General features: G+C 42.0%; 3 protein-coding genes across 5 annotated transcripts; 2 read left to right on the top strand and 1 right to left on the bottom strand.

Annotated features, from left to right (window-relative positions):
• Positions 1-213: 213 nt before the first annotated feature.
• Positions 214-8,129, bottom strand: pcmtl (l-isoaspartyl protein carboxyl methyltransferase, like). Of its 2 annotated transcripts, none has more exons than XM_072689685.1 (10): positions 7,953-8,129; positions 7,612-7,694; positions 6,033-6,167; positions 5,830-5,934; positions 5,701-5,732; positions 5,507-5,611; positions 3,953-4,073; positions 3,588-3,673; positions 2,599-2,768; positions 214-1,342 (listed from the first exon to the last, which is right to left on the bottom strand). In XM_072689685.1, exons 3-10 carry the CDS (start codon positions 6,148-6,150, stop codon positions 1,330-1,332), a joined length of 750 nt encoding a protein of 249 aa, XP_072545786.1. In that variant the 5' UTR covers positions 6,151-6,167; positions 7,612-7,694; positions 7,953-8,129; the 3' UTR covers positions 214-1,329. The 2 variants fall into 2 exon arrangements, with proteins under 2 accessions (XP_072545786.1, XP_072545785.1); XM_072689684.1 differs by having other exon boundaries at positions 7,612-7,744.
• On the top strand, positions 7,721-11,403 carry ccdc32 (coiled-coil domain containing 32). 2 transcript variants are annotated; one of them, XM_072689688.1, is made up of 4 exons: positions 7,721-8,369; positions 8,556-8,802; positions 9,790-9,943; positions 10,305-11,403. In XM_072689688.1, the coding sequence occupies exons 2-4, from the start codon at positions 8,574-8,576 to the stop codon at positions 10,483-10,485; spliced, it is 564 nt and encodes a 187-aa protein (XP_072545789.1). In that variant the 5' UTR covers positions 7,721-8,369; positions 8,556-8,573; the 3' UTR covers positions 10,486-11,403. The 2 variants fall into 2 exon arrangements, with proteins under 2 accessions (XP_072545789.1, XP_072545787.1); XM_072689686.1 differs by having other exon boundaries at positions 7,722-8,369; positions 8,552-8,802.
• Positions 11,404-12,005: 602 nt separating this feature from the next.
• On the top strand, positions 12,006-20,189 carry prlh2r (prolactin releasing hormone 2 receptor). Its single transcript, XM_072689689.1, has 2 exons — positions 12,006-12,152; positions 14,482-20,189. Exon 2 carries the CDS (start codon positions 14,500-14,502, stop codon positions 15,640-15,642), a length of 1,143 nt encoding a protein of 380 aa, XP_072545790.1. The 5' UTR covers positions 12,006-12,152; positions 14,482-14,499; the 3' UTR covers positions 15,643-20,189.
• The last annotated feature ends 296 nt before the right edge of the window (positions 20,190-20,485 follow it).

Raw genomic sequence — 20,485 nt, forward strand, 5'->3', positions numbered from 1 at the left:
CATACTGTTGCTTTAAAGGGCAACAAATCCAGAGAATCACCCATTGAAACAGAAATCACATTGTTTTTTCAAGCTCCAAAGTTGAGAGTAGAAACTTCCAAGGAATTGAAAGCAGCATAATACTTTTATTTTATTCTGTTTAGTTTGCTTTTGTATTTTTATCATTAAAAAGAGTATGTTTATGTTTGCGTTCTGTAATGAAAAGCATGTGCATTAGGTGAATATAGTCTTTATTCAGTTAGAACCGTTGAAACACAGTAAGCTCATCTATCAGTCGTCTTCCCATGTGCGAATGAGAGAAAGACATTTTATATAGATGAAACATTTCCTCCACGGCATTCGGTTTGTTTTCCAACAAAAATATCTGAACACACATACTAACAGCCTCCACATAGTAAGCATGAACATGAACATAACCATGAATGCACAAAAAGCACAATGCACAGCCAAATGATATATTAAACAGGAATACAAATTAATGAATGCAAATGCAGAATAACCATATTTATTAATAAAAACAATATTACACTGAGATTTTTTTTTTTTTTAATTACACATCCCAGCAGTCATAATACATTAACCCATTAATGTCCAACAGATACATACAGCACAAAGAAAATGGCACATAGCGTTTACCACCCTGCTCCTTCCTACAGCGTGTTGGTGATCAGAGGTCTAAAGTGAGTACCCATTTTAATTAATTGAACTAATATTCATGTAACTTATTTTTTTTTATTGTCTTATTAAAAATGAGAGGTGTGGCTCATAGTGACCAAAAGACAATTTAATATGATATATTAAGTGATGAGGACACACTTTTAGCCATGCGTTTTGATTGATTTTTTCAGATCTGTGCTCGAGCAAGCTCAGAGAAAAAGTAGGCCTAAGGAAATGTCCATTAATGAAATGTTACATTAACGGGCTCATTCTGTAAGTAACAGCAGGGATTAGCTTGACTACTTACTTTATAACTTATTGAAAACACCTTTTTTTTATCTAAGCGCACATTGTGGTTAAAGGAACTTAATGGGATGACAAACTGAGAATGAGTTCCTCTTTTCAGTAAAAGGTCTCACACCGCCTCATTCATGAAGAACAAAAGCAATCAGATGTTAAATGAGTTCAGGGAACATCCACCAATGGTTGACTCTGAAATCCTGTTTGTGGTCAGTAAACCAAAAGGCAGGAGAGGGGCTGTAAAGGGGTTGGCAGGTGTGTTGCTAAGCAGCAGGCTGAGATGAATGGAGGAGAAGAGGTCTGCACTCGTTTCTAAGTGTTCGCTGCACTGCAACACCAGAGCCACCTCCTGCAGGGGCAACCACACTGCAATCAGAGCTCACCACTGGGGAAAGAAACAAATCAACATTCACACTTTCAGACAATACGAGGAATCACGGTTACAATTTGTGTTGTTAATTCTTGCTCATTTCTCAATCACTTTCCACACAATTAAGTCTCAATGTCTCAATGATGTCTTAAAGCAACATTATGCAGAATTTCTACTTTTAAAAAACAGCTTTGAAATCCAATAATCTCATATTTGTACCCTGAAGTATTACTATAAAGAGTCAGTCCACATGCTTCTTACAAGCTCAGCAGCGGAGTAAAAGTTAATTACACTCCACAACTGTAGGGGGAGCCCACAGACAAAAACATACTCAGACTGACACAATACAGGTTTTGCATTTATTCAATTAACAACCACATTTCTGTTCATTCTATTTGTACATATATATTTTCGGTTTTCCAAAAAAAAAAAAAAGGATGCTAGGAGGAGTCAGGGTTTGGCTCAACACCTCACCTGAATGGCTGAAAGCAGTGTTTAGCTACATGGTGATGGTGGTGTTTAGCGCCTGATCCGCAGCTATATTCATGGCTCAAGCCACACATTTAGTAGAGAGGTATATAGAAATCAAAGGCTGTAGTCTATAAGGTCAACAAAGTTGATATGTATAGTCTGTATCTCATAATTGTCATCTGCATGGTGAAGTTCTGTTTATTTCTATAGTTCATAGTAAGTCATACTGTGCCCAGAAACACAGTTTTATAGAAAAGATTTGAGAGTGGGTCCAAAAGACTATTGACCAATGAGCAATGTTAGCTTTATGGCTCCAGCAGTAAACTAAAGAAGCAACATTTAGACACCAAACCTGCATTGGATGATCAATTACATCTTGGGCAAGTGGGAAATTGTGTAAATTATTTTTTCCACCCAAGCCATTACTTTAAAGCCTGGGTATAACTTGAGAGTTGTGCATAGACGAGTAAGCCAGGATTTAACATAATGTCAAGTATTCTGTGCTGTGCTATCCTAATGGATTTTACTTCAGTATCATATCATGTCTGGGAAATTGTGGTATTTTATGTAGTTTTCTTGAGACATTTAAACTGTAAACAAATAGTGTAATTTTGAAGATGTTAATTCTAAATGATAAAACAAAATGTGTGGGGCACCAATGATCACAAAAAAAACAAACATATTAACTGTATATTCCAAAACATTCCATTTTTAAGTAAATTTTTTTGGAATATGTTGAACAAAGTAAGAACTTCTGAATTTTTTATCACTTATTGTATTTAGATGAATAAGACACGTACCCTGGCCACTGGTGACGTTTATCGGTGAGTGGAACGTAGACCACGCCCATGAGAGCTTTCTTGAGAAAAGTGCCGTCACTCTGCCGATCGTACTGCTCTAGAACTTGGCTCCCACCCTCTGGACCAACAGGCAGAACCAGTCTCCCACCTGGCTTCAGCTGGTCGAGAAGCTGATTACACACAGATCATGAGAGGCCTTCAGAATGAGTTTTTTTTCTAATTCTTTACTTTACTTTGCTATGATGTGAACAAGTCTTTTAAAGTAAATTATGCTGTTCGAGTCAGAATGGTGAGAAGAACCAGACAAGTGATTAATGTGTCTCCAAGCACAATCACAATCACAGAAAGCCATTATGTGCCTGATGCCCAAGATATTCGATATTCTTATCTGACGTTTTGCTTTTAAGGTATAAGGTAAAGTAATTCCCATAGAAAACTTTACTGGTTGTTCTGGAAAACAAATAAAATAGCTAAATTGGCGTAGAATTTGTACTGCAGTTATCACAACCAGGTTCCTATCACCATCAGTTCCTATTATTTCACATCAAACTAATCCGAATTACTTTGTTTACATCTTAGCAAAGTAAGTATGCACGAACATTTGAAAATAAGTGTACAAGTACACATAACTTTAAGATAAAAAGAAAGTCTTGACAAAAAACATTTAAATTAAGTGCAAAATTATGGCATGGGTCCCCAGCCATGTCCCCAACTAAACATGAGCTGCTAAATGCACAAGGGTATGGTTGCTACACATGCATAAAATGTTACCAAAATGACGTTATTTAATCAGTACAGTTAGCCTACCTAGTAAACATGTACTCACAAGAAAATATAGACACTGTGTTTTCTATCTATATCAAAAATATAGAAATTTTTCAAATACAAACACCTTGAACATTTTTGCTGATAGCTCAGAAGCTGAATTAGGGTCAGATTACAGATCAACATTTAATCAGTACTGGCATATGCTTAACCTGAGTGCCTACCGCTTTGGGAATCGTTGGTGCTGCTGCTCCAACATGAATGGCATCATAAGGAGCCCCTTCTGGATAACCTAACCGACCATCACCCACTGGGAAAAGGAACACAGCTGTCATTAGACTGAGAAAACAGTCCTAACACTGGGATGTTTATAGACTGAGAAGGTTGATACTAATGATAATGTGAATTCTCTCCTTTTAATACCCGTTTTGCTAGAGTAGGTTGTGTTAGCTTTAAGACAATCCAATTATTTCACCATTCCCTTAAGCGTTCTGTCTTACAGGTCTCTCTTATTCTTACAAATACAGAATTAAGTTACTGTTTTTTGGTTTTGTTTGTATCTACACTGTTAATTTCTTAAGTGCCCCACCTACTAACTTGATCCGTCCAGAGGTCAGCAGCTCTGGATCATCAGCTTGAACGTTTTTCACTGAGGCTTGCACTAGTTCATCGATGTGCTCGATTCCCACCACTTTTCCAGTGGGTCCAACCTGCACATGAACGAGAAGAAAACAAGTAACAACTGTATGTATAAACTGCCGTTGAAGGTCTAAACAGTAGCAATGTGCTAAATTTGAATCATGAAAGGTTCAACAATTGGCATTCTTGTTCAAGAATCTGGGGCCGGACTCAAAAACTTTCCTGAGATAAAACCTAAGATGGTTGAAGAACTAGAAGTGAATCTTTTGGGTTTTTTATATTTATTTATTTATTTTTATTTTTATTTTTTTTTTACATTTACTGCATTTCTAACCCCACATAAACTGTATATCTCTCTCTGAATCTAATTTATATGCTGTCCCAATTTTCACATTTTATATTTGTGTATGTATTGTGCTCAGCAGGTACAATTAGCACAACATTAACACCACCTGCCTAATACGGAGTAGGTCCCCCTTGTGCCACTACAATAGATCTTACCATTCAAGTCATAGATTTCACAAGACTTTACTTTGAGAACTCACTGGTCAATCCATCTATAGAAGCCTTGGTGTAGTCAGGGATGGTAAGTTATTGTCATGTTGCATGTCTAACTCGGTCATACAGATTCCTTCTGTACAAAATCCAGAGATTTTGACCCTTCCTCTCTAGAGAGGCCACTCAGGTGCTCGTTCAGTCTATCATCACTTCTAGACTTGACTACTGCAACTCTCTTCTGGCTGGTCTCCCTTTGTGTAACATCAGGCCCCTGCAACTTATTCAGAATGCAGCGGCACGGGTCGTCAACTAAATAAAAACAGCCATGTCACTCCACTGCTGCATTCTCTTCACTGGCTTCCTGTAGCTGCTTCCTGTATCAGATTCAAAACCCTGATGCAGGCCTACAAGAACAGACCAGCCCCTCCGTACTTGATTGCAAAAGTCAAAAGCCGATCTGCACAAAGAGCCTGGCTGGACCCGCAATCCCTTAAAATCCACAGAAGACGCCCAGGCTTTTTTCTGTCCTGGCACTGAAGTGGTGGAACAAACTTCCCCTGGGTGTCCGAACGGCCGAGTCGCTTGTTGTCTTCAAACGCAGACTTTTTCTATTCAAACTAGCTGAGGTTATTCTTGAGTAAATAGTGAAGCACTTTTGTAAGTCGCTCTGGATAAGAGCGTCTGCTAAATGCTGTAAATGTAAATGGTTGTCCTTTTTTTGGCAGGTACTGACCACCGCATACCAGGAACACCCCACAAGACCTGCCTGATGTTTTGAAATCGTTCTGACCCAGTCCTCTAGCAATCAAAAACTGCCAGTTAACTTGCTGCCTAATATATCCAGCCCTTGAACAATGCCACTGTAGATGAAGATAATCAATGTTTTTCCACTTCACCTGTGATCTTTGCATGTACATAAATCAGTATCGACTGAGAATTCCCATATTGGTTCTGTGATCATTTATTATTAGATAAGGTTTGAGAATGTAAAAACTGTGAGGCTCACCATTCTTGCAAAACAAGCAGTGAGATATCCACTCCCTGAGCCGACATCCAGCGCTGACGCTCCTTCAGTTAACTTGTCACTAAGTATCTCCAGTGCGTGTGCATGCTACAAAGAAAGTTAGCTTCATCATTAGCGAACAAAGCATATCCTCAAAACGTTTCGTTGTTCAGATGAGATCTCGGCTCTTTACTTACCATATGAGGAGCACTTATGGTGGCCTTGTATCCTTTAAAGATGCCAAGAAACAGTTTGGTGAGAGAATACTTGCCTTTTTTTGCAAAATTCATTAGCATTTTAATCTGTCTATTGATGTAGCAACTCACCTATGTACTGAGGTGAGTCTGCATAGGGGTAGTCTTTGGAATAGATCCTCCGGTCAGTGGCAAGCATGGCTTCAAACACTCGGTCGGTATGAATAACTCCATGTTCTGTTAAATGAAAGAATCACATATACATTGCACTGCAATAAACACAGGTATGTTGAGATGCTATGTACAAGTGAAATCATTTAGGTTATTAGACCTACCTCGCAAACGACTTATGAGTTCTGGATGTGTTTTACCACTAGATATCCATGCCATCGTCCTAGATAGCAGCAAACCCATAGGGAACGCCACTGCAGCTAGCCTAAGGACAGACTGCATTTCCTGAATAGGACCACCTGCAACAGTGACAAATGAGTGACAAATTTACTGTTGTGTGTTTTATTTTATGTTATTTTTTTTATATCTGTATAATCACTATATACTTATATATCTATATAAGAAATACTATATACTTAATATATTACCACAACCAATATAACAAGTGATTTCCACAATTCTCTACTACTGCAGTCTCAGAATTATTCAACCCCTTCATGATAAATGTCTTGAATACTTTGTAGAGCGGCCTTTTGCTGTTATGACCTGCTGCAAACATGATGCATAGCCAAATACCAGCTTCAGGCAGCATTTCTGCAGAATCTGGCCTCAAGCAGACTAATATTCAGGGGTTTGCATGCTGCAACCACCTTCTACAAATATTTGGGTTTAAGTCAGGTGACTGTGACGACCACTCCAGAATCTTCCTGGACTTCTTCTGAAACCAAGCACTTAGTATGCTCCTTACTGTGCAAACTGAAATCTCAGTTCCTGCTGACACCAAATCTTGCTGCGGTCTTTTTCAGCCACTTGAGGGTTTTTTGACCCCTTTTCTTCTCAGGAATCTGGTGGCAACTGGCGATAGCTTCCCCTTTTTGCCTCGTCCAGGTAACATAGCCAGTGGACCCCTAACTTTGAACTATTGGTCTCTTCTCTAAATGTTCTGGACAACTTTCTTGACATAGGCCTATTTCTAACATGTGACCCCTGATGCGACTAATGAAGCTCTTAATTTGTCACCTGAACAGCTGAATGCTTGCAAGTTATGCTAATAAACCTTACTTGCAATGGAAGTTAATATATATAGTATACTATATAGTTTCCTATAGGAGAGTAACTTGGTAGGAAAAGCCCTTAGGATAAGACGCACCTCAGCTTTCTTCAGTCCTGATTACATGGGGACAACTCTAATCTCAGTCAGTGGTTGTGGTCTAATTAACACTGTAATTTCATCTGGACAACGACATTCCTTTTTGATTCCCAAGGAAATATTTATATGTCATCTCTTGGTCTATTTAATATTTGATAATATCTGTGATCTGTGCACTTACATGTATATTCTTTGAAAGCATACGTGACAAATAGATGCAATATTCACTATATTGTGCCTCTTTCTATGATTTTGCTTTTGTACAATAAATGGGCTGATGTTTTTTAGTTAGTTATTTTGCCCCAACACTGGGTAGGTTTCTCCAGCATCACCCTTCACACTAACCACAATGTCTATTAATCTCATAGCTCATCAAGCCTGAAGCCACATCAGTATTGACAACGCTATGTATACAAAACAAAGAGCATTCATGAACTTGCTCATATACGCCAAGTTTTAAGCAGTCCTCAAGTTGAGCAAGAGAAATCGACTAAAACTGATGGTTTAAAGGCTGGGTGCCAAATTAAGCCAAGCATAAGACTAGAATAGGAGTGACTGACTGCACACACTAGTGCACACAGTAGTGAGCCTACCTAGACTCCGCTGCACCCCAGACTGGTGCCGAGTCCAACATTCACCTTCACTCCGTCACTTCGCAGTCCAGCACTTCACCGGCCTACATTTAACAACACACAGCACAGCACAGCACAGCGAGAGAGCCTGGAGCTGCAGAAACAGTAGCTACACATATTAAAACTGCATGCGTAACGAAAGCCAAAATGACATGTCATGCAGCGACTACGCGAACACTAAGCGACTACACAAATCCGTGAATCTGAGGAGAACCGTCGGGCGCCGACAGGCGGGCTGTCCACGGACGCGCTCACGAAAAACCTTTAGTTTTGCAGCAAAACATGAAGAGCGTGACACGTACTGCGCTCGTTTCGCACATTCGTGTTCCACACAGTATTTCTGTCGTATGCAATGTTTGCTACTTCAAGTCTAAGAAGAGTACTTTTATATAATTAAAGCTTATATAAACTTCGCCCTTAAGGAAACTACGCTCATGGACGTACACACGGAAGAGAAGGTCGTAACGCACACGCTAAGCCAATCGCATTTACGGACAGTCTGACTGACAAAAGCGCTGTCCAATCAAAGGACAAAATATGAAGCCCCGCCCACGCTGGTTGCACGAATCGGAGTGGGGATATTTATCTGTGTGTTTTCCTAGGAGAGCTCGTCTGGCAGAAATAGCGCAAAGATGCAATTCCTGTGTTAGGAGACGTATATTTAGCTCAGCTAGCTGTTTATCTTTTCTATTTGGTGAGCGTCCACTCATTTAAGTAAGGTAAGTGTGAAAAAGGGTGCAGTTCTGCTGGGTTTTAGCTAGCTACATGTCTAGTGCAGGTACAGAGTGCTTTTAGCTTGCTAGCTAACTAGCTAGCTAGCTAGTGCTAGCTGAGCCCAGCTTCTCTCACCCCTGGCGTTTAACGCTCTGCTTATGTGTTTTAACACACGGCGTTTCTTCAGCTAGGCTACATCTAGCGCAGATATGATCGAGGACTCCGAAGGGTTCGAGGCCCGGTCCAGCGGAGACCTCTGGTCCGAGATATGCTCCAATCTTCCCGAGCCGGAGGAGCAAGGACCGAGTGATGCACAGTTCACAGATTCATTCCAGCCTCCGTCCCAAAACACCAGCCAGACCAACTTCACTTCTTCCACCAGTACCTTCAGCCCCTGGGAACCAATGGCAGATTCTGAAGTGTACATCGCCAGTTTAGGTACCTACAAAATATTTGACTGTTAGTACCTACAGATGATTACAGTATTAGGCTGGCAGTGATTTCTGTAAATGGGTTCTCTAACCAAAACGGTCAAAGCTAAACACACAGCACACCTAACACTGAAATAATGTCTTTGCAATAGTCAGTTAATTGATTTGCTTACCTGCCAAGGACCAGACTGTCAAGGACTTTCCAAAACAGCCCAACAACATCACTGTGCTCACCTTTGCTTCTCCAGACATTTTTGTCTCCTCTGACCATGAAACCTTTCTCTAGAAGGCTTTTTATTTTTATTTTGCTGCAAGCTTGACCCTGTCTGCTCCGGAACAGGGGCAGCGTCTCGGTCCGTGGCAGTGTAAACCTCCTTTGGCTGTAGACAGTGACATTGCTGTTTCAGCAGCACCCAGTTCATGGCAGGCCTGTCCTAAGTGATTCTTAGGCTGACCCTGACCATCCAAATCAATTTCCAGCACAATCAGCTGAGGGTGACCGTTTGAGTCTTTTTCCGGACCTCGGCAAAGCGGCTACACCTCCCAAATATTGTTTGATTAATTGATCTTGGAATCTGTAGTTGTTTAGAAATGTCTCCAAGAGACATTCCTGATTTCTGTCTTCTCGGACCAATGAGTGCAAAAACAACATCTTTGAGCACAGAAAAACTACCAGCTGTAGTCAGTCATTATCACTAACAGGAAGTTAAGAGGCCTTGGTAAGGTTTTTTTAAGCACCACTAAATTATTGAACCTGTATGTATAATTCTGAACCTGTGTTGACTTCAGAAAACCCTCCAAACCATAACCTGTGCACCAACTTGTTCTTTTCTGTTGAAGATGTATGTTTCACCCTCATTCTGTCCTAAAGGAAAGTCTAAACAGTCCAAAGAAATAATTGAAAATTGACTTGATGGATTCACGTCCATGGTGAGTTTATGTAAGCGTCCTACCAAAATCGTACTGCTTAGTTCATATTCCCTTTGCATTGCAGAAAATCGCTTGAAGAGAATTAAAGGACAGTCAAATGAGGTCACTTCAAGGGAAATGCTCCGCTCCTTGTCTCAGGCAAAGAAGGAGTGCTGGGACAGGTTTCTCCATGATGCTCAGGCTTCAGAACTTTTCCAAGAAGGAGATCTAGATCAGAGGCAAGTGTATGTGTGTGAGGGGGTATTTGTATTGTATGTTGTCTGTATACACAGACATATTAGAATATTATTAGCACCCCTGGTGCCCATTGTGTCATGTCCACTTACCATATTGGAGCAGGGCCACCACAGCACCACCACAGAGCAGGTGTTATTTGGGTGGTTGCTCAGCACTGCTCCAAAAAGTAAATGAGAACCAAATGAAACATGAGGGAGAAATATTAGACTTGGTCATTTATTTCTTGAGGAAAATGATTTTAATATGCATATCTGTGAGTGGCAAAAGTATGTGGACTTTTAGTATGGACGTCTTGTGTACTTTGGTTGAAAACTAAACATTCTGTCTGTCTTGCTTTTGCAGTGCTCTGGAGCAGCTGAAGCGTTGGCTGTCCCCTGAGCGCGTAGCTATCAGTGCAGAAGAGTTGGAGTACCTCCTTCTGCCATCACAGAGCGGAGAGGCGGCTGCTATTCAACACTCATCCGGCACAGCTCACACGGCTGAAGAGGCTGATGAGAAAGAGAGCTCGAGCCCAGAGAAATAAATTCCACATCATTCACCACCAATAGACTATAATGACCAGCAGACGGTTCAGCCAGAATTTGAGATTAAGTGTGTCCTTTAACTCCGTGTCCTCAGTGGGCTACTGCACATGGTGTACAGGTGGCTGTTTTGCCTCCATGAAGGACAACACTGAATCTTATTCAGAGGAGTGAAGCTGCGTGCCCGCCTGCTGTGTTTTTGAGGACTTGATTGACCAAATCCTGATGTATTTTAACCCATTATTTTACATTGTATTTACAGCATTTGTCCTGAGGTTTGTTTACTGGCACTCTTCTACATTTTTACACTAGATAATGGAACATTATCTGTGATAATGTGAATGCATGTTAAAATTGAATTCAGCCACAAGGGCAGTCTGTGGTGTTGAATGATTAGTTCTGTACCGAATGTCACTACAACTTAAGATACTGCATGGAGCTCCATCGCTCCATTGGGGGGGGGGGGGGGGCGTTGTACCCCTATAGCCCACTCCTGGAATTGGGCATGGTGACTTTAGGCTCATGTGTGGCCACTCCAGAGTGTGCCATTGCAAAGGCTAAATGCCCACTGAACCTCATATTTAACTGATAAGGTGTTTTAAGGTAGGGAAATTGCTGAGCTGTGCTGGACACCGGCCCTACAGCACAGGAATTGATGCTCCAAGAGAACACTCGTAGTTTGTTTTACTTATGTGATCAAACTTGCTTCACCTTTTATGAAAGGTCTGCAAAACGCTTTCAAACTGTGACGCCCTGTGGACATATCAGCTACTCTAACACGGGCCTGCTGGTCCAGAACTACCACTACATGGTCCTGTTGTCGTGAGCAATGCTGTAAACAGTCTCTGTGTTTTGAGCTCATTTCATTTGTATTCCAGGAGTAGTGCTGAAAAAAGAAATAAACTGCAGGTCTAATTGGAGTCCTGTCTGGCATTTGTGGAAGTACATACTGAATACTAAGAGAGCTGTCTTGTCCACCGGCAGCCAGTAGATGTCAGTGTTGTTGAATATGTATGAGAGGCTGTCGTGGCTGGTGGGCTAGAAATTGGGCTAGACATTGATCTGCTTTTCAGTGTCTTGGATCTTTCTTATTTTATTTTTTTTATTTGTACTTTTTTTAAGGACGTTAAGAATGTGTACATAACTGCATAAGTCATATTCGATAAGCTTATTTATAAAAAAAAAAAAAAAGACAGTTGCAGTTAGGTTAGTTAGCTAATAAAAGGAGGAGGGGTGAACAAGTCCACAGCCTGCTAATGAGAAAACGGAGGCTCTTTTAGCCTCTACTTTAGCTGTACTTTGTATTCGTGCTGCCTAATGACCTTGTTTAGCCCACCTGTAGCTCCTGTTAATGAAGTCTGGTACATGAAAATCACTTCTAATGCGCGTGTGAGGATTCCAGAGGTGGTCTTGTCCTCACTCGCCTCCCAGCCCACCCTGACGTAGAGGATGGGGAAGGTAGAGCTCTCCGTGTGGAGTCCCTCCTACTCTCACTGGTGTGGACAGATGTGGAGTCGTTTACTGCGAGGGACTGGCTTTCCCTGAAGGCTTTGGACAGACCGTTCAGTTTGTGCTGCAGCATCGCAAGACTAACGTCCATCTTTGCAGGAGGGGGTCATGTTTGGATCAGCACCTGTCCACTGAAGATGTAATCAGCTCGTCAGAGAAGGTAACTATTGCATATGATGTATATTTGATAAGTTTCAGCTTGCATAATTACCAACTAGTGTGGTTGTGGCATGTGTTCTGTATAGGTCTGAACTGTATAGTGGTGAATTGAAGGAGGTAAAGTGAATAAAGTCCAAGATACATTCATTATGAAATGGCTTAAATGCTTAAAATACTGGCCAGATTGTGTGCAGTCTGTGTGATGGTCGAACATTGTCAATATTGAAATAATTAAATAATCCAATTAAAAATATTACAATTATGTAAAAAAAAAAAAAATAGCAGAATAATAATATAGCATAATTCCTACGTCTGTTTGTCTGCCTCCCTGACACCCATGGGCATAAAAAAACCTCTCATTTATATATACAGTAAGTAAGATGACCCATTTCCAGAAATGTTTCTTATCTTCTAGTTAATAATTAAGGATCATTTATTAAGAGGCTTTTTCAGGGCCCATGTGCCACCAGTTATTTCCTCTATGCTGCCGAAATTGTTCTCATCTCCTTAGCCGTGGCTACGTCTGAAGAACAAGACTTCCTCTATGCTGCCGAAATTTTGCAGCTATTATGCGAACACAGAAATGTTGAATTGGTAATCAACCCCTTGAACCACTGCAGCCACTCCAGTGAGACCGAGCCTTAAGTGGAGAGAAAAAGAAAAAGATGAGAAGAGAAGAAAGCTTCATTGTCTTTGATTAAGGAGGTAAAAATGGAAGCTTTGAAAGAAAACTCAATTGTGGAAAGAAAAACACATCACTGCATTTTCAGGGGGGTCGTTTCAGTTTTCAGTGGAGTTTTGAGACGAAGCGCAATATCCTCCCTCGCCCGGCTGTGATCAATTCAGCTTCAGAAATGGAACACACACCATTCTGCAGGTTTTCATATCCCTCACGGTGAGGTGGAGACCTTTCGGTTACATTAGCCAGGGGCTGATGCGTCTACAGAAGTAATCCAGCCATCAGCTGTTTTGAAAGGTAAAGATTGCAATTCAGAAGCGAGGCGCCATTGACCGATCTCTGAATTTTACAACAAAGAGCCTTCTTGGTACGTCTAAACACACAGGAGCCTGCTGAAGTGAGGGAGAGAAGTATTAAGTGATCTCCTGAGACTCTATGAAATCCTAAGTAAAGTCCAAAGTAATAAAGCCCCCTCCATTCAAGGAATTATTTCAATATGTCTATGTCTGCGAATTGGTGAAAGAGCGAAGAAGATAAAAATCTGTGAAATGTGCTCACTCTGGGGATTTAGAGATTTTCATGTGATTTTCAGACTGAAGTGTAATCCATACATCCATCTAATTCATTTTGTAGTGGTAGATATGGCAGGTTTTGCATTTGAACTTCTGTGTGCTCTCTCTGCAGAGAGCACACAGATAATTTCCCAGTTTTCATTAATCCAACAACCAGGCAACACACTCTGCATCTGCATGCACTAATAATAATAATAATAATAATAATAATAAAAAAAGGTAAAAAATGAATTTACACTACTGGCCCAGGGGCTGTGAGTTCGAATCCCGAGCTATGCCGCATTGCCATCAGCTGCCGAAGTCCAAGATAGCCCAGTTGGCTGTGCTCACCACTCTTGAAGCGATGTTGGCCGGCACAGGTTTCCGTTAAATGGGTCCCTGGCGCTTTTCTCAGAGTGTGTTGGCTGCCTGGCAATGCCACATCAGTGTGTCGGTTGTCCCGGGCTGCATTGGTGTATGCAGCAGTATTCCAACTCTAGGAGGGAAAGGACTTAACCCACATCTCCTCCAAAACATGCTGCATACACCGCGGCATACATTGCAGCATGTATCAGGAGATGTGTGTTAAGTCATAACCTCAGCATTACAAATGTGTGGGTTAATTGGAAGAACCAAACTGGGAGTAAAAAAGGGAAATATAACGACCAAAAATAAATAAATAAATAAAGGCTAGAGCGAACCTGTTTAAAACCAGAACCGACGCAGCAGAAACAGCAGAAACTATTTGTACATGCTGTGTCTGGTTGCGCACAGGCAGAAAAATATCTATATGGAGCTCTGAGACTGCACGCACCTACCCTATCGTCCATGCAACGCTCTGGACGTGCTCGGACGTGTGTTGTCAGTATAATTGTAATACTGGAGCGCTTTGCTGGTCACCACTTCAGATCTGAAATGCCTTCATTTAGCTCTGCTCTCATGTGAAAAAAAAAAACCTAGATGCACTGGTGCAGTAGCAGAGTTTGAAAACCACTGGTTCAGGGTGCAGTCTCACTTGCTGTGAATGCTACTACTAAACACACTGATTCTAGATAGAAAATTAGATGTTTAACATACTTATGTACGCTTACTTGTAACAGGTGTGCAGGTGTCATACTATGAAGAACATGGACTATCTTCTGAATGAAACCTGGAAGAACACCACTTCTAGCTTACCTCCACCCTCTCCCTCCTCTTCCTCGTCCTCTTTCAGTGGACTGGACCTTCTGATGGAACTGAAGCCTCTCTTTGTGCCGCTCTATGCCATACTTGTGCTAGTGGCCTGCTCTGGGAACCTTTTCCTGCTCTTCCTCATCAGCGTGAACAGGAAGCTGCACAGCACAACCAACTTCTTGATCGGAAACCTGGCGCTGGCCGACTTAGTGATGTGCCTTTTCTGCGTCCCCCTGACTGTGTTCTACGCCTTCGACGAACGCGGCTGGGTATTTGGACACTTCATGTGCCGCTTCGTCACGCTCATGCAGACCGCCACGGTCTTTGCTGCAGTCTTGTCTCTGACTGCGATTGCAGTTGACCGTTATGTGGTGGTGGCCTATCCCATTCGTCGCCGCGGAGGCCGCCATTTCTGTGCCGCACTAGTGCTCAGCATATGGCTGTGCGCCTTGGCCATGTCCACTCCCGCTGCCCTCCACACGGTCTACCTGGACCTGAGTGCCACAGGTCACCACATGGCTGTCTGCGAGGAGTTCTGGCAAGGCCAAGAGCTTGGTCGACTCATCTACTCCTGCTTCTTCCTGCTCCTGTCTTATTTTGTCCCTCTGGCAGCCGTGTCTATATCCTACTGTGCCATCTCCCGTCACCTGCAGCGTAGGGCTGTGCCTGGTCTGATGGCTGCAATTCCCTCCAACCAGGAGAAATGGGGCCGCAAGAGGCGCAAGACCTTCCGCCTGCTGCTGGTGTCCGTGCTGTGCTTCGCCTTCTCCTGGCTGCCGCTGCAGGTTGTCAACCTCATCCGTGACCTAGACACCGACTTCATCATCCTGAGCAAGAACCACATCAACGTCATCCAGGTTTCGTGCCACTTGCTGGCTATGAGCTCGGCATGCTTCAACCCCTTCATCTACGCCTCCTTGCACGACAAGTTCCTGGCCTATCTGTGCCGCCACATGTTCCAGAGAGGAAGGCACCATCAGACACAGAGTAGCTCCACCACCTCCAGCCGTCTACCCCGCCAACACACCAGCACCACCTTGGCTGACATTCCAATGGTCGTTGGCAAGATGCTACAAGAAGGAATATAACCTCTCCCAGAAGGCTGGGACCTCATCTGCGGATCTACTAGTGCCAGGGTGCATCTCTAACTCATCAAGAAGATGAACTGTGGATTAACAGCATTTAGAGCCAGTGCAGGCTCCAACACATCATGCATTCTTAAAGATGTGATGGTAAAATAATAAAAAAAAATGGCAGCATTTGCAGATTGTATTACTCTATACTTGGAGCGTTGATATTTTAATTGTCTATCTAGGCTGGAATGCCACTGCTATGCCAATAAGAGTGCTTGAGAGCTCTAACACTTAATCCCTTCAATTGTAAGTTGCACTGGATAAGAGCATCTGATAAAGAAGTCAAATGTAAAAAAGGAACCTGCAGTTCAACTGGTGGAAAGGGAAATACAGAAATTAATAAAGTGCAAATTCAATGTTGCAGAGGAAATCATGATGGATAACGTCTCAAACAAGGACGCAAAGCTGTCCTCACCTCCTTACGGAAGTGGTTAAGATGCTCCAACTGGATATACCAAGGCATAGGAATGGAAAATGTACTGTTAATCAATGACCTTTTTAACAAAAAGGCTTCTGTACAGTACTTTTAAATGGATCTATGACTTAACAATTGCGGAACCGTCTTTGGTGCTGGGTAGAAATGGAGTTACGAAGTCTGGGAGAAGAACCATGGCTGAAAAATTCATAAATTCCCACCACCACCTCCTCCCCAATGCTCAGTCCAACCTCTATTCATCAGATAGGGGTCCGTCTTTGCTTTGCTGCAGTCTTGTCTTTGGCTGTTTCTGTAAGCACAAAACGATGCAAAGCTATCTAGTCCCTCCCACCTTCCTGAAGTGGCCAAGCTGCTCCAAAAAGACATATGATTGGTTGTGTATCATCCATAAATTACGCCCTTAAGGAAAAAAAAAAAAAAAAAAAAAAATAGTTGAATACATTGCCAAAAAAAGTTTTTAGCACTTGGAATGAAAGTTTGAAGGGAGGGCTATGACTGGAGCTCTTGCTCCTTCCAGTCTAATGTCCTTTACATTCCCATATATTGTAAAGAAATCTGTTCAGCAGTTCTTCAATACAGCATCTTAAAAATGTACTTTAAAGAATCATGTACAAAAGGGTTTCCATCGGAAACAAGAACAATGTAACCAGGCAGAGATCTTTTCATTCAAATGGCTCCTTGATCATCAATACATAGCCATTGTCTTTTACTGAAGAACCCTTGAAGAATCATTTTCAAGAGTGTAGCTAAAGCTGACGAACAATGACATCCACTTCAGTTCTTGAACCAGCAAATATTTTTTTTTCTTTTTGAAAGGACGTCATTATGAAGCTTGGCCACATTCTGACTGGAACCTTTGAACAGTGCAATATGCTTTCCAGTACATTTTGTTTTAAATAAGCCAGACAACGAATGAACAGGGCATCCTTCAGTCCTGCAATCCTGCTGCAATGACCAGTGACCTATTTTAGAAGAGCTGGACACAAGGGGTGCATGTTGCAACATGCATGCGGCCACCTTCACATTAGTTCTTCTACAGGACAGCTGCAGAGATGTTCTTTGAGATGTCCCGAAAGACAATTATGGCACTCTGTGTCACTGGCCATGTAATCGGACAAGTGTAAACTATGAAAAGTGCAGATCTTTAAAGCCTCCGCCAGCCCACACCGAACTGTCTGTCCTCTGCAGCACTTGAGCCTCCAGGCCATGAAATCTTGAAGAAATCCAAGAGGGGTCTGTCAGAGTTTATTATGTAACGTAGGCGATTGCTATGCCACTGCATATCCACCGTACTTGAAGTGTTCTTGCCCACAACACCACAAATCAGCCAGATGTTTGTCTTCTCATCAACAGCCTCTGTGGGTAAAGACTACAGGTGTGTGTTCACTTTATGAATGTTTTGCAAAGTCTGCTAATTCCATAAAAGATCTGCCCTCCTCAAGCTGCTGTGTACTATTTGTTATCATATGAAAAAAACTGCTGCTTTTTATCTGTGCTGTATAATTGTACTAATTTTGTTGTGTCATCTGCGGCACCTTTTGACTGTTGTTGTATTAGCATGGCTGCTTTCTATTGTTACAAGCTGCACATTATTCAGAGGTGAATTTCATACAGCTTATATTATACTTTGCTTCGGTGCAGTGTATTGTAGTTGTAACAAAGAACTTGCTCATTCATTTTATACAAAGATCATGGAAGCACATATAAATGTCCTCACTCTGATTTCTGTCCTCCTTAGAGAATTTAAAAAAGTGAAGAATATGAAGTGTCACATTTTCTACTTTCGAAATGTCCCTTATGTGGAATAGGGCCTACTGGAGAGAGAAGCTACTCTTTATAGGAGGAAATGAGTGTCTGTGACTCTGTAAGACCATCTGCTGAGTTTAGATCTGGATGGGCATTTTTTAGGTTCCTGCTGATTTATTTGAGACCTATGAAGATGGCACAATGGCCTATTAGAATTATTTTCTACATTTACCCAACCTGACAGGCTTTATTTCATTGGCAACATGTATGTCAAACCTTTAAACACAACACAAACCTTTGAGCTGTGGTGTATCTACTGATGGTTAAAGGCTCTGGGCACCTAAAGCTGAGTTTTCTTTCTATTTAATCTGGCTCCTCAGGGCCCCCACTGTCAGCATGTCTTATAAATATCTTCCCAAAGTCTAATAAATGTCTGCTGAATTTCACCAGTACTGGTCTTCTCTTGACGTAGAATGGGCGGCATAACCCTGACCTGACGTGGTTCAGTCCTCTCTTCGAGTCTGAGAAAACTAAACTAGAGCTGCGACTGTCCGGCGTCTGTCGCCTCTTCCCTTCACCGCAGGCGGACAGTGCGATGTGCTGTTAGCAAGCTGAAGAGACCGTAGCGGGGTTAGGTTTTAGCTTGGCCCTTACTTTTTTTACCCAGGTTTGGCTTTCTTAAGTTTTTCTAGGAAGAACATAAGCTGGTGTTTTCCCTTCTGATGTATATTCAGCTCCAGTTTGTTTTCGAAGGAGCAGATCCCTGGAATGAAGAGATGTGTAGTGAAATGCTACCATTAGCGTTTAGCATATTGCAGATCCTTGTTCGCCTCCATGGCTTTCACTTTGTCATGTGAGCAAACCATACAATAACTATTGGAGTCTGGTGGTAACGAGCTGCTCTTCAGTATCAGCAACACCATATTCTGAAGTCGTCATCACATCTTACTGTTTCACCAGTTTTCTCTAGGGATTAGGGACTAGGGATTTTACAAGTGGGCTGGATGCACGTTAGCTTCGGGGGTGTAAATATCATGAGTCAATACCTTTTCAACTGTTTTGGGGTTTTGGCTATGCTGGATTTTCTTTTCAATGAACAGACAACCGAGTTTGAGGTGAGGCTGAGGTCAGTTCTATGTACCGAGCTCTCATTATTCAGCTATGCCAAGGAAAATACAGTTTGACATTCTTGTGCCCCTCTATGACAGGGAGCAAGTGAGGACATATTAAAAACCATTCAAGTAAATCCAACACAGACGATCAGGAGTTACAGCAGCCGAGGATGAGCCCAGAGCTGTAGCTATGGAACAACCTACAATTTATCAACAGGGCACACAGTCACCAGACCACAAAGGACAAAGAGGAACATACAGAAAAAAATACCAGAGGGCAAGCCTGCCAAATGTTCTAAAAGACGTAGAAGCAATACTCGCTGTTCTAGACCGAGTTCGCTGGCAACCGCTCAAAACATCACAGAGCAGAACCTCAAACACTGCACCTTGAAAGTGTGAATACAAAGCTGCAGGCATGACTCAGTAGGTTTTATGTAAGACCTTTGTAAACCTGCTAAGAGGATGACTAATGTTGGTGTTAGTCATGATTCTAGCAGTCATTAACTCTTCAGTGAGGGTCTATAAACAATGCCCTCGCAAAGGGGGTGAATGGCGTGTAATCTGCTGACTTGAAGAAAGGGTGAAAGGATGAAACTTGATCACTGTGTACTATGATGCATGCTTACCATCCATATTTTCCCAAACTCATCATTTGTATTTATACTGTATATATGTAACAGTGGCTCAGCATAGTCACCTTCTTCCCCATCCATCATTGGTCAGTGTCTGACCAAACCCTTACAGAAAAAACTATGTATATAAATTTCTATGTGAATAAGAGACATACTTTTGTTAATATTCTGCAAGTTAAACTGCCCTGTTTCATTCAGGCCCATTGCTACAGGTGTATAACATCAAACACCTAGCCATGCAGTCTGCCTTTACACACACATGTGAAAGAATGGGTGGTTCTAAAGAGCTCCCTGAATCGCATATCGCTGTTACAACAAGCGAGTTGGTGGTATTATTGAAAAGTGTAAGAGTTTAAGAAGCACAACAACTCTGCCACGAAGTGTCAGACCATGTATAGTTGCAGAGCTGGGTCGCCGAGTGCTGATGCAAAGTTCTTATTGGTGCATAGTTCATAAAAGTCTCCAGCGCTCTGCAGATTCAATAACTGCAGACTTCCAAACCTGCAAAGGGTGGATCAACTCCATGTTAATGCTTATGGATTTAGAATGGGATGTCATATCAACTCCTGAAGATGTAATGTGTATTTGTGTATAAATAAATAATTTTTTTGTAATATTTACATTTCATGCATTCCTAGTACTGCTGTGTGCATGCGGTGTCGCATGTAGCATATGTGTCAGATGGTCCCCAGGGGCCTGGGGTTATGGGTTTGCTCCTCACACTGTCTGTGAGGAATTTGGTGAGGTCTCCTCCTTTCAGTGTGTGTTTCCTTCAGGTGCTCCAGTTTCCTCCCACCTCCCATACAAATACATACAAATGGTTGGTGAATTGGTAACGCTAAATTGCCATTACGTGTGAGTGTGTAAGTCCC

This window comes from Salminus brasiliensis, chromosome 10, assembly GCF_030463535.1.
Source record: "Salminus brasiliensis chromosome 10, fSalBra1.hap2, whole genome shotgun sequence".
NCBI classification, from domain to species: Eukaryota; Metazoa; Chordata; class Actinopteri; order Characiformes; family Bryconidae; genus Salminus; species Salminus brasiliensis.